The 12,614-nt window shown below is 44.8% G+C and overlaps 2 protein-coding genes across 13 annotated transcripts in view; one reads left to right on the plus strand and one right to left on the minus strand.

The window, feature by feature from the left end:
- Positions 1-8,279, plus strand: part of LOC131261196 (glutamate-gated chloride channel) — a 39,812-nt gene extending 31,533 nt beyond the window's left edge. For 3 of the 12 annotated variants that reach the window (XM_058263158.1, XM_058263155.1, XM_058263157.1), the window contains exons 5-10: positions 2,287-2,523; positions 3,066-3,200; positions 3,264-3,581; positions 4,944-5,065; positions 5,662-5,786; positions 8,159-8,279. In XM_058263158.1, the coding sequence (XP_058119141.1) occupies positions 2,287-2,523; positions 3,066-3,200; positions 3,264-3,581; positions 4,944-5,065; positions 5,662-5,786; positions 8,159-8,279 (1,058 nt within the window). Of the gene's footprint in view, positions 1-2,286; positions 2,524-3,065; positions 3,201-3,263; positions 3,585-4,934; positions 5,089-5,654; positions 5,787-6,513; positions 6,547-8,158 lie in introns of all 12 variants that reach the window. The other 9 variants (XM_058263162.1, XM_058263160.1, XM_058263161.1 and 6 more) reach the window with 6 other exon arrangements.
- The window catches only part of LOC131261190 (uncharacterized), a 54,737-nt gene continuing 46,141 nt past the window's right edge, over positions 4,019-12,614 (minus strand). The window contains exon 3 of the transcript XR_009178179.1: positions 4,019-4,030. The gene's annotated coding sequence lies outside the window, so the exon portion shown is untranslated. The remainder of the gene's footprint in view (positions 4,031-12,614) is intronic.

Here is a 12,614-nt window from a genome sequence, read left to right on the forward strand (position 1 = left end):
TCTTCGGCATCTTATCCCATTACTTCCGAGTCCCGTAACGAGCAATCGTCATAAAAGAAATATCGGTACGAAATCACCCCCAAATCTGGCGAAATATTGATCGCCTGGGGGGCAGAAACCATGATTTCGCGCCCGTGGTAGGCTTTTTCGGTTGCGATTCGTCAAAAAATTGCGCTCCAAGGCCACACGTACACACGTGAGGCTGGTGGAGCTTAACTGATCATCCTGTCTTAGCACAGTGGTTCAAGCCATACAGTTGTAGTTTGATTTTTGACAATTTTGATAGTATTCATGCTTTTTTAAAGAGTAATAGGAAATGTGTATGTGTATGAGCAGCTTGAAAAATTTGTTTTATGTTGACAAAATTGACGAGTAGATGACAATTTTAGGTAAATATTATGATTTGTTTTTTGTTAAAATTATATGATGATAAAAAAACAAAAATATGCTTATAAAATACAAACAGATATAGCATTAAAAAGTCTGGACGGCCAACTAATGCCCTCGATTCAACCACTGTGCACCCCCGGGGGATTGTAGAAAACGTAATAATGTAGATAAAATGAGTCCCCAGATACGGAGGCGCAAACAGTAAACACATGCTCCCGGTCCGTTTCCTGGCACCGGAAGTGTGATGGCCTATCCATCTTCTGTTTCTTCGTCCTGCTTCCATCGTCGTCCTCAAGGGTGTGGCTTTTTAAAGCGTCCCACCCAGCATTCCTTCCCCGCCGAAATGTGAAGGACAAATCATACTCCCAGGAAACCAATCGAGCGGGGGCTTGGAAAACGGATGAAATCCATTTTTCGTCCCCCCTTCCCACCACCCGCTTCGGTTGTAAGCGAACACTCTCAGTGTACTCCCGAGCCTTCCCATTCCTCCTCCTGGTATCTCTTCGGTGTCCCAAAGACTTCGGCACCCAAAGAAAACCAATAAAACCGCGTCTTTGGCGCGCGGATTCCATCTTTACTTCTGTTTTCCCAATAAATAAAAAAAACCTCCCCTCCACCGTGCGATGGGTTTTGCAAACTGAAAACTCTGGCGTAGCCTCTAAAACACACACACAACAACAAAAAAAACAAACATTTGGCGGACGGTTCGGTCGACGGACAGCGCGCGAACAGCACAGAGAGCAAACAACGGTACAACGGAAAGGAGCAGACTGGGCTTCGGTCTACGGGGGTCGTGAAACACGGATCTATCATCGACTCGAGTCTATCGGTCTTACTGCTCGTTCGGTCTTCGGTCAGTGTATGTCTAACAAGGGCTGTAAAGTTTACATATCAATCATAATTTTACCAACTCTACTTACTCTACACCACCTACCCCACCACCATCAACCAACTCTCCGTACGATAGGCTTTTTATGTTCTTATATGGGCTGGGCGGGTGTTAATGGGGACGGGAGGGCTTCTTACAGGGCACCACATCGGGAAAACTCCCGTTTTGAGAGGCCTATCAAAAAACCGTTGGAAAGCCCAAACCCCGTTTTACGTAACGGACGTCATAAGGAGGTTCGCGGAGTGCGTGATAAAAGTGGATCAACATTGATGCTTCCTAATCCTAACGACCCCGACGCCGCCCACTAAAGTCCTAATGGGGTGGGCGGGGTAGGAGAGGGTGAAATCCTTGGTGAGATGGAAAACACAAATGGAAAAGTTTTCCAAAGGATGTCCTAAACAAACTTGATCACCGCGTGACAGCGGAACCTTCCATCGGGCCATTCGGGCCAAGAAGAGCATCGCCTTCTAGTGTCTCTAATGGAATGTTCGATTTTATAGTGTGTTTAATTTTTCCAAATCACTCCCCAATGACCCATAACGGGCAAGCGTGGGGGGAGGGATGATTTATTGTTTCGCTGAACTTCACACTGCACCTTTCGAATGGGGCAGGGTTTTCCCCCGTGCACAACTCTACGGGCAATCTTATTAGGAGGAGTAATTAGGATACCTTAGGGACTCTGGGAGGGAAATCTGGAGGCCTGAAAGTTTTCTGTTATCTCATTGATGTCTTGCTGTAGGGAAGTCCTATTAGAGTATCATGGTTTCTTTGAGCTGTAGAAAAAAGGACTGGTAGGACTTCACGCTAGCGTTACAGGCGTTACGTTCTGGAGTGTATCAGCGTTAGCCCATGGAACAAGAAACCCGCTCGCTCGACAGTGTTCCCGATGAACACTGCTTACAGTATCATTTTCGATTAAGAAAACCGTCCTGATTCTCTTGAAAAACAACAAACAACCTCTTTCAAACTCACTACACCACCGTCACCTTCACTCTTCTTCCACGCAGGCCGCTTAAAGTACCTTACACTGACCGAAGCAAACCGTGTGTGGATGCCTGACTTGTTCTTCTCGAACGAGAAGGAAGGTCACTTCCATAACATCATTATGCCGAACGTCTACATCCGTATCTTCCCGTACGGATCGGTACTATATAGCATACGTATTTCACTCACGTTGGCCTGCCCGATGAATCTCAAGCTGTACCCACTGGATCGTCAGGTGTGCTCGCTGCGTATGGCAAGTTGTAAGTACCGTTCCACCGCCGCGAACCGATCAGAACCACTCCAACCACGTTTGGCCCACACGCGCCTCCTTTACTTTCCCCATGTACGTATGTTCCTCCCGAGAACCCCCTTCCCCCGCCCCACCCTCCCACCGACGCGTACTTGCCGTTCTCACTCACTCACACTCCTCCCCCCCACCACCGGGATACCGGCAGTGCGGTCTGACTGTATATCTCTGTCGCGGGCTTTCTCTTCCACTGCCGGCTGCGTGTTACCGGTTTGCCGGAGTTCGCCTCGGAGTTCGCCTCGGAGTTCGGAATTCGTAGACTGCCACCGCGGCGGCAGGGGCAGGGACGTCCCCTGGCAAGTGACCGTGGGCGTACGGGTTTGTGTGTGTGTGCGTGTGTGCGTGCGTGCGTGTGTATGTGTGTGCGTGTCTGTGCGAGGGTGCGTATGTGCGTTGTGGACGGGGAAGGGTCCTGCGGGAAGTGAGGAAAGAAAAGGGTTTGGGTTTGGAGCGGGCTGGAGCCAAACCCGACTAACCCGGGGGTTCTTCACGCAGATGGTTGGACGACGGCCGATCTGGTGTTCCTCTGGAAGGAGGGCGATCCCGTACAGGTGGTGAAGAACCTACACCTGCCCCGGTTCACGCTGGAGAAGTTCTTGACCGATTACTGCAACAGTAAAACGAACACCGGTAAGCAGCCAAACGAACGTCAACGCGGGTTTTGTCTGACTACTGTTTGTTTTTCTCCCGCAGGTGAATACAGTTGCCTCAAGGTGGACCTGCTGTTCAAGCGCGAGTTCTCGTACTACCTGATCCAGATCTACATTCCCTGCTGCATGCTGGTCATCGTCTCGTGGGTATCGTTCTGGCTCGACCAGGGCGCCGTCCCGGCACGGGTTTCGCTCGGCGTCACCACCCTGCTCACGATGGCCACCCAAACGTCCGGCATCAACGCGTCGCTGCCGCCCGTTTCCTACACCAAAGCCATCGACGTGTGGACCGGCGTCTGCCTGACGTTTGTGTTCGGTGCCCTGCTCGAGTTCGCCCTCGTCAACTACGCGTCCCGTTCAGGTTTGCTAATTTTATTGTTCGTGTTTGACCGTCACCAGCGAGCCCCTCGGCCTCAGTTTTACCACCCGTCCCCACTTTCCCCACCCATTACTCCATCCTTGCCGTCATTCCACCAAAGGATCCCTACGATTTCTCGGCACCATCAGCAGATCGCATCTAATCCAATCAAGATCGACGAAAAAAAAACAACTAGCTGCCGACGCAACTGACAGCGCATATCTACGAGCTGTCAAGTGTCACAGTAGGCCAACAAAGGATTTGCGTGTGAATGGCAGATGTGATTCGTGGAACCGATGGGGCATCCTGTTTCTCAAGGACTCGACTTGACCGCAGTAGGCTTCCTACTACAAAGTAATGCCTGTAACGGTACATGTCGCCTACATCTCGTTACCCGTTTTCGTGTAACACTACCACTATCCCTCTTCCGCTCTCTTTCTCTCTTTCTCTCTCTTGCTTTCTATCCTTTCCACAACGTCCGTTACTGTTTTGTTTTGTCACTACCGTGGCCCCACCTTTCCGTAGACTCGTACACTCTTGGGCTCGTATAAACCGTAAATGATGAGAACCGTAGTTCGAACCGATTATAATGATGTCCCCCGCATCTCTTTTTTCGTTTCTTTTTTCCTCTCCTCCTGCTGCTCACGTCACTCACGTTACGTTCGGTTGCGTTACGCGTCGCTACGTCGATTGTTTTTCGGTTGCGAAATGAACAAACAAAACTAAATTCACACATCCACAAACACACACACACACATACGCTCTTTCGTTTTCGTCAATCTTTCGTTGCAAACGCATTTCTCTGCGGCATCACTTTTTTTTACGTTCGCATTCGTTCGCTCATCTCGCTCTCTACCCCCTCTGTGTCTGTCGCTCATCCAACCATCCGGTTACACGTCACACGTACTTCCGGTCACCAAACTTCCTTTTCGCAATTCAACCTCCTGTCATGCCATCTGTCAAAACATTCCCACAACAATGATCCGACCGTATCTTGTCTGGGAAATTTCATTTGTTATTTTTACTGTGTCCTTCTCATAATTTTTAATCCAAACCACGAAAAATAAAATCCTTTCCATTCCTCACTCAACCGTTACTCGATGTGTCGGATTAACGTTACCACTTATTACCCATCTGGCACGATAACATTAATCACCTCTCGCCAACCAACCTACAACTTTAAAAAAAAACAATCCTCCATCTTCCTCCTCCTCCTCCTGCTCCTCGTTCCTTTTCATCGTGTTTCATATCGCACACCTCACCTGTCATCATCGTCACCTGTTCAACAAACACCCTTCATGCTCCCATTTTTGGAACACATAAATTCTTTTGCGCTTCTATATCAATCCATTCATGCTCACCAAGCGGATAGGGCAGCAGACATGCACCGAGAGAATATGAAGAAAAAGCGCCGCGAAATGGAGCAGGCGAGCCTGGATGCGGCCTCGGACCTGCTGGACACCGACAGTAACGCCACCTTTGCGATGGTTCGTATCGTGAGGGGGTGGGGATTTGCGGGACTATGCACAGAGCAATGGGGGCACTACTAACTCATCGCCAACCACCCGGCTGGAAGGAGCGCCTGTCGGCACCGAGTGGTGCCCGGGCAATGGCCACCACCGAGCAGCAGTTTTTTCACCCCGCCAGTTGCAACGAATGCCCGTCTAATGACCGACGCTTCCTCGCACCTAACTTGATGCTGCATTAGATTACTCGACGGTGTTTTAGAAAGCTAGCTACATGTTGACGTTGCATTTTTAAATCAAATTAGTCTTGCATTGCGCGCTGCATACTGGCAGGCGCGCGTTCTCAATTGAATTGTCAATATCCTGTTCCGTTCAACTTAGTCACGTGTTAAACACTTTAATTCACACATGAATGTTTGCTGCTTGCATTGAATTGCCTCCAATAATTGACTTTTACTTAAAGGTTTAAAAATGTTGCGCTGGAACATATTTTACGTACGAAAATTTTTGAACGAAAAATCAAAGATTAACACGGGAAGCCATAATCCAAAGCAAAACACAAACTGACCCAAACAAAACCATCATAAGACTAACACAATTTGTTAAAAATTTTCCAGAAACCACTTGTGCGCCACCCGGGTGATCCGCTGGCGCTGGAAAAGCTCCGCCAGTGCGAGGTGCACATGCAGGCCCCGAAGCGGCCAAACTGCTGCCGCAGCTGGCTTTCGAAGTTCCCCACCAGGTAAGCCGGGCTCGTACCGAGCTCCTCCCACCCACTCGTTCACAGCCCCCATTCCACCAATTCGGATCGAGAATCTTGTGCCATCAGCAATGTATCAAACAATTCGTTCGATCTTCAAACGGATCCTTTTTAGTTCTGTTCCCATTATACGTTTCCGTTTCCGTTCCGTTTCCGTTCCGGCGTGTGTCAACTTTCTGTCCGTTTTCGAATTCAGTTTTGAATATTTTAGTTTCCACAGACACTAACAAATAACATTCACGGTATAAAAAAAATGTCTATAACAAGTGTTCACAAAAAAAACTACACGTTGCTACACTTACGGTCAGTAATTCCCAACTCTCCACACAGGTCACCGTTGTTTGTTTCTAGTCGATGTTTCCTTCTCCTCCATCGTTAATGTTTCTTCTTCGCTCTATACACCACTTGCTTACCTCACATTTATATTTTAACTAAAACAAACGATTCGGCTGCGGCAAGCTTCCTCTCTAGACCGTGTCTACCAAGTACAATCTATTTGCCCAGCGTTTGGATAACAATTTTCCCCACCGACGCAAACCTAATCGAGCAGCGCAACGTACCGAATTATGTATTTTCCATTTATGTATCTTTTCCATGTAACGTTTGCCAATTCGGACACCGTGCCGAAAATACCACAAAACAAAACCGTCAATTACAAAACCAAACCAATAATTGCCAATACTTCATCCCAACAACCCAACTTCTAAAGCCCCTTCAAAAAGGTGCCGTGTCTGGGACGAGGGTAATTACTTTTAACTATTACCACTACTAATGCTATCTACCACCTACCACTACTATTTGCTACTTAATGTTACTTTTCCTTTCGTTTGTGCTATCCTGTTTTCATTACTGCCCATTGTTACACTGTTTCTGAATTCATGCTCCTTTCGATCTATCGTTTCTTGTTCCTATTTCCTTGTTCCTATACTTTACGCAATCTGATTTTCCGGTACGCCGACACCTTATCCAGCGTTCATTAGAATGTTTTGCGAAACAAAGCTCCATTCTTTGCATATTAAAATAGATCGCATAACGCTAGCTGGTGCAAGTGTAGGCAAAGTTCGTAGCTAACAAATCGAACTGATAAATACACCCATTTTTCTTCAAGCACTACCAAGCGAGTTGTTTGCATTTGTCCGTTCTATTATTTTTCACCTGATTCATTTCAACATGTAGCTTTAAATCACCTCCCGCCATCTCCTGTGCTCCGCTCCTGGGAGGATTGTTTACCATGAGATGTTTATTAGAGGTGTGAAAATGATCCTTGCACTCGACTTCCAGCGAGCATACAATCACTATCTGATTGTCAGTCCTCAAATAATATACCATTGGTTGCAACTAGTCAATTTGTTTTCTTCTGGAAGTTGGAATTGGCTGTGTGTACCCTTCCCAGGATAATTTAGTACAAGCTCCCATCTTTCAAGCACGCATACTACTTCCATCAGCATTGCTTACAGAGCGTTCTTTCTCTGCTGTAAATAGAGCATTCTATTCATACCCTTCATCAATGTTTGATCGGCCAATAGCGGGTCCTTGGATTTAAGTATTTCTGTTTGCCATTTCGTACTCATCATAAGAAGAAAATTTGAACTCATCAATCCAGGAAGACGCTGATCAGCATAATATAAAGCTGTGTCTAACTACTCAACCATCACTGTGCATTGTAATATTTCTAGACTATCTCATCAACTCAAACCGCCCAATTCAACACTGTACGATGCCTCACAAGGAGTGTAAAATTAACCACACAACTCACATATACCATAGTACTCCCCATCGAAACTAACAACACCACTACCACCACACAAAGTTACTCGATCGTTGATTTGATGCGCTTATTTCAATCTTGTATTTAGTTTAGTATCCTACTTTTCCCATCATCCAGCTCGGATCATTTCATTCGTTCTTATCGATCAGTTTTTCTTCCGATACTTTGCCGTTTTCTCGGAATCGAATTCGTTTGCGACCATACCGTTCGCCTTACGTTCCATCTCTTTACCGCCATCCGTATGCTGTTATCATCAGTTTGTTTTTTCTGCTCTGTTTGGAATGCCGTCGAATGGAGTTTTATCATTGTTCATCCTTTTCTAGTTCAGACATAGTACTTATCTCCTGTCTGCGTACGTTCGAAGTGACGGATGATCTAATCTATTAGCCAAGCGTAGCTCGTGATCGTTGCGGCGATTGCGATGTAGTTGGAATGCTCGCCGCCCTACCCCCCTGAAGTTCCCTCCTTCCTTCGTGGATCGTTCTAATCCGTATCCTTTTTTCTCGGCTTTCCCTTTCTTCTCGTCCCGCGCGGTACGGTACGCGTAACACCTTCATGGTTCCGGTCCATTGACGCCTGCACGTAGGCAATGCTCACGCTCGAAGCGCATCGACGTTATCTCCCGGATAACGTTCCCGCTGGTGTTCGCCCTGTTCAACCTGGTCTACTGGAGCACCTATCTGTTCCGCGAGGAGGAAGAGGACTAGACGACGCTGGTCGCACTCGCCGGCGGATGCGTGAGACGCCATCGACAGCATCCACTATGGCTACTGAACATAATTATGAATAGTACTAGCGTTAGCAATAGAGGTAGGAAGCAGATCCAGGCCCCTTTATGCCGGCAGCAAACCCCTTTCGACGGCCCGAGGGCAGCGAGCAGTGTTCCCAGCCTCCCGGTGGACGAGTCCTCGGGGGAAACGGGAGCAGGGAGCCCGGGACCCAGGAGCTGCCCGGAGGTCCAGCGAGCCAGCGCCAACGCCGTGCTGGTGCATGAGAGGGGCGAATGAGTGTGAGCAAGTTAATGTTGAGAGTTGAGCAATCAGTGCACACACCATTTTGCAAGTTATACATACTACCTAGTGTTGAAAACACAGTTATTCTTCCACCATGCATCGCCTAGCACCCATTTTGAGGCCCAGTTTCTTAGTACGCAGTAGAAGTAGCACATGCACAAGCGGGGACAGAATCGTGCATACCATCAACGCAACCAAATTCCCCCAGAGAAATACAATTGGCCAAACCGAATCGCCAGTAGCTCCAGCACGTTTTATAACAGTTCTAAGCACTTCCGCAAACCACATCATAAACCGAGAAAACAGCAACAAAGTATATGCCTGTTGATAGTAGCACCTAGTTCAGTTACAATATGCAACAGCGATTAGCAACAAGAGAGCAGATTAAGTAGATTTACAGCGAGGTGTACAGAGTAAAATACAGAGAAGAATAAATAGCCACACCCAACACGATCACAAATTTTCCCCTCGTTAGCAAGTGAACCTTCTTAACAGCACACTCGGACTGATTGAGATAGACGACTTGCTACTTAAACTTGAGTGCATATTTCCACCGCGAATTTACCGTTAAGCAGGGGGTTTGTTTACAGTCCAGCATTACTGTCAGTGCATTTTATGGGAGTGATAACAACATGATCGGATCTCTAAGCTCAACGATTCGATATGGTACTGAAAATGTTTTATAAGCATGACCTTTAAAGCACAGTTGATCTAATTTGAGCAAGTAAAAGCGCTTATGGTTCATTTTTATGCCACGATTTATCCAAGCCCACATTCGCGCCGGTTTCCTCAAAGCATCAAGAAATCGCATTTATTTCTTCACTGTCTCGTCGTACTAAACTAGTGCCATAGTTGTAAACATTCGTGGTTGTGAATGCGAACTGGGACATGTTTAGGCAAACCGTTTCATCCCCTCACCTTCCCCCTATCACAATGAGTCCAGTGTATTTGTGGTTTCCCTAGCTAGTTGTTGAACAATTTTCCTATGCTATTAGTTCCACTCGTAAAGAGCAGATCAAAATGGACGCTTCAGGACAAAAGCCGTGCAAAACGAGTGAAACACACTTTTTGTTCTCCAATTGTTTCACAAGACTCAGTCATGCATGGTGCAAGCATTTAGACGAAGATCTGGACGGAAGGAAAAAAAAACCAATAACCCCTTTTCTGCACATGCTAGCCGACTAAATGTTAATAGTTTTATAATGAAAAAATAAGAAAATAAAATCCCAAAAAGAAAACTCTATGTGCGACGCAAACAAGATCTTTCATAAGCTATCCGACACTGTTAATGCACACTGCGTAACTGCAGTCATTCTTAACACAACAAGTCACTACTCACATACACATAAACACCTTTATAATCGTAAAAAGAAGGAAAAACTAACTCCTGCAAGGAATATAAGTAGTCCGAAGTTTTCTTATGCACTAGGTAAAACCGAATGTAGAGCGAATATGGGCGATGGTAGGGAAAAAGGTGGAAAAGAAAAATTCTCAAAATACAGGGTCAAAGCTATGTTGACGTAAAAACTGAACTCTTTCAACACAGCGCACGAGCAACTAGCCGATTTAAGAGACGATCGAGTAGAATATTACGAGATGTTTAAATAACTGAACTCTATCAAAGATCCCACTCTACTGTAACAAGCATAAACTTAAGTACGTTGAACAGAAGACAAATGCATGAAAACCGTGCGCTGGTCTAGATGTTATCAATGGTAGTAAACATTATTGTGCTGTGTGCGGGTGCGTGTTAGGAAGGATGTGAAAACTGTTTAGGTTTTTTTTCTTTTGTTTCCTACGAACAAGATGCGATCTAGAAATCGAAACTATAGTTAAGGTGAGAAACATTTCAGGAGTAGGACATTCATTCATGTAGTGTTTTGCAGCAAGTATAAAAGAAACGTGTGGAAAAATTACTAGTTGAGTGACGAGCAGCCCAATTGAGGCCGAGCTAATCTAAACATACACACACTCTCGGTTGAGCCTGTCTAATGTTACACGTTTTTATATGACATTTTAACGTATTTTCTAGAACAACTCTAAGGGATGCAAAAAGATTTACCCAGTAAACCACTTTATCTAAACGACAAAGTACCGGCATTACAAACAAAAGAAAACGACAAGCTTAGAAGATTCAGACATTTGGTTTTCGTTCGATTATATGTACGTTTTGTAGTTTTAATTGCGTTGGGAATAATCGCCAAACTCAAATATCTTAATGTTTGATTTACTAGCACGAACCGGTCGAACCGGGAACGAACCGGGAAATTTGACATTTTAATTTTACCGGAGTCTGTTGGACAGAGGTCATTGAAACGGTTCCCGAAATATGTCCAAAACCGGTGAAATGTTGCAAAATATTTCAAATTTGAATTTTCAATTAAATTTTTTCCGTTTTTTACGGTAGTTCTGTAAAGGATTTCGGCATCCTTTAATTTAAACCGGATCACTTTCATGTGGAGTACCGTTGACTAAGTGTATCAATTTTAATTTTTGTTTTCAGATGATGTCCCAGGGGCTTTTATGTTGTACAAAATGGAGTAGTTTGAAAATTGAAAAAAAATTTGGTTAAATTTAAATAATATTTCATAACCTGTGGACTTTATTGATTTCTCACAACTATTCACTGAGCTAGAAGAAAGCATATTGAGTGCTTAAGTTCATGTAAACATCAAACGAAAGCCAGTTCGGAGCAAACTTGCATCCTTACGAGTCTATGTGCCAGAGCAGTAGAAGAATGTATCTTTCATATAGAAACGTTGCTGTAATCAGAGAACGTCGATAGTGTAAGAAGCTTATTGAACAAATATGAACAGAATAGCTGAGCTGTAAATCGATCTGTCGTTGAGACATAAAACAACAGAAGAACAGGTTTTCTCTCGCGCGGATGGCGTTATAAACCTGAAAACATGGTGCTGTGCATTAACAAAGATTTTAACAGGCATGTTATCAAATGAGTCAACCGACACAAATCACAACAATCAACGCAGCGGTTGATTTGCAGAAGATAGCAAACGGCAGTAGTCGGTCGGTCGGATCAAGGTGCGACAAATCTACTCAATTGTCTTCTTCCACAGTTTCACATTGCCAGTCACAAACTTTACGACACTAGAAACAGAACAAACTGAAATACCATCAGACAAGATGTTGTCCATCTAGAAGAAATAAATTTACAGAACCCAAAAAGTGGCAACTACAAGCAGTTAGTTTTGGTCCAGGTGCGACCCACTGCAGAGGACACAAACTGGTGGTTCTAAGCTAAATCCAATCACTGCTGCATAAAGCAACGCGCACGATCGCCAAAAACAAGGCCCTACCGAGCGTAAAAGAATATCAGACGGAGGAAAAAGCATACTCACATACTTTACTGTAAAATAGTGTCGAACTTTGAACGTTTCGTGTTAAACTAAAATCAATCAAGATACCGGAAGGAAATATTTGAAAATAACAGTTACACACACTCACACACCCACACACTCTCTTACACATACAGCAAATTGAAGAGGAGAACAAAAAACATGCCATTCACGTATAATACGCTCACCTTGTTGTAACAAGCGTGGTTGGCTCTGATTATGTCTATTTATAAGTAGAAACAAAAGCTACTAAAAGAAACAAAAACGCATGTTTCTCTGCGTGAAGATAAAATAAATAAAATAAAAGTAATTTTCGGATAATTTATACGATGGAACTAAAAACATACACAAGAAAAACTCAAACAGGAAATGTTGCGGAAGATAAATTACTTATAAAGAAAAGAGATGGTAGAGAGAGAGAGGAAAAGGTGGAGATTTAGAAAGAATAAAGTGAACGGTTGAGCATGGTGAAAAACATGTATAAAAAAAGGTATAGAGAACAAGTAGCAAGTTGTTTAATGTTTTGCCTGTTTTCGTCCATTTATGAGGTGTAAAGAATCGATCCTTCCAGGTCCGCTCTACAAATCTACGTTATCTCCTGTTTCGTGTTTTGTCTTGGCGTTGGGTTGAAATTACATTGGGGACATTTTTACCGTTTTCTTACCGTTACCGC

Source organism: Anopheles coustani, chromosome 3 (assembly GCF_943734705.1).
Source record: "Anopheles coustani chromosome 3, idAnoCousDA_361_x.2, whole genome shotgun sequence".
Classification (NCBI taxonomy): Eukaryota; Metazoa; Arthropoda; class Insecta; order Diptera; family Culicidae; genus Anopheles; species Anopheles coustani.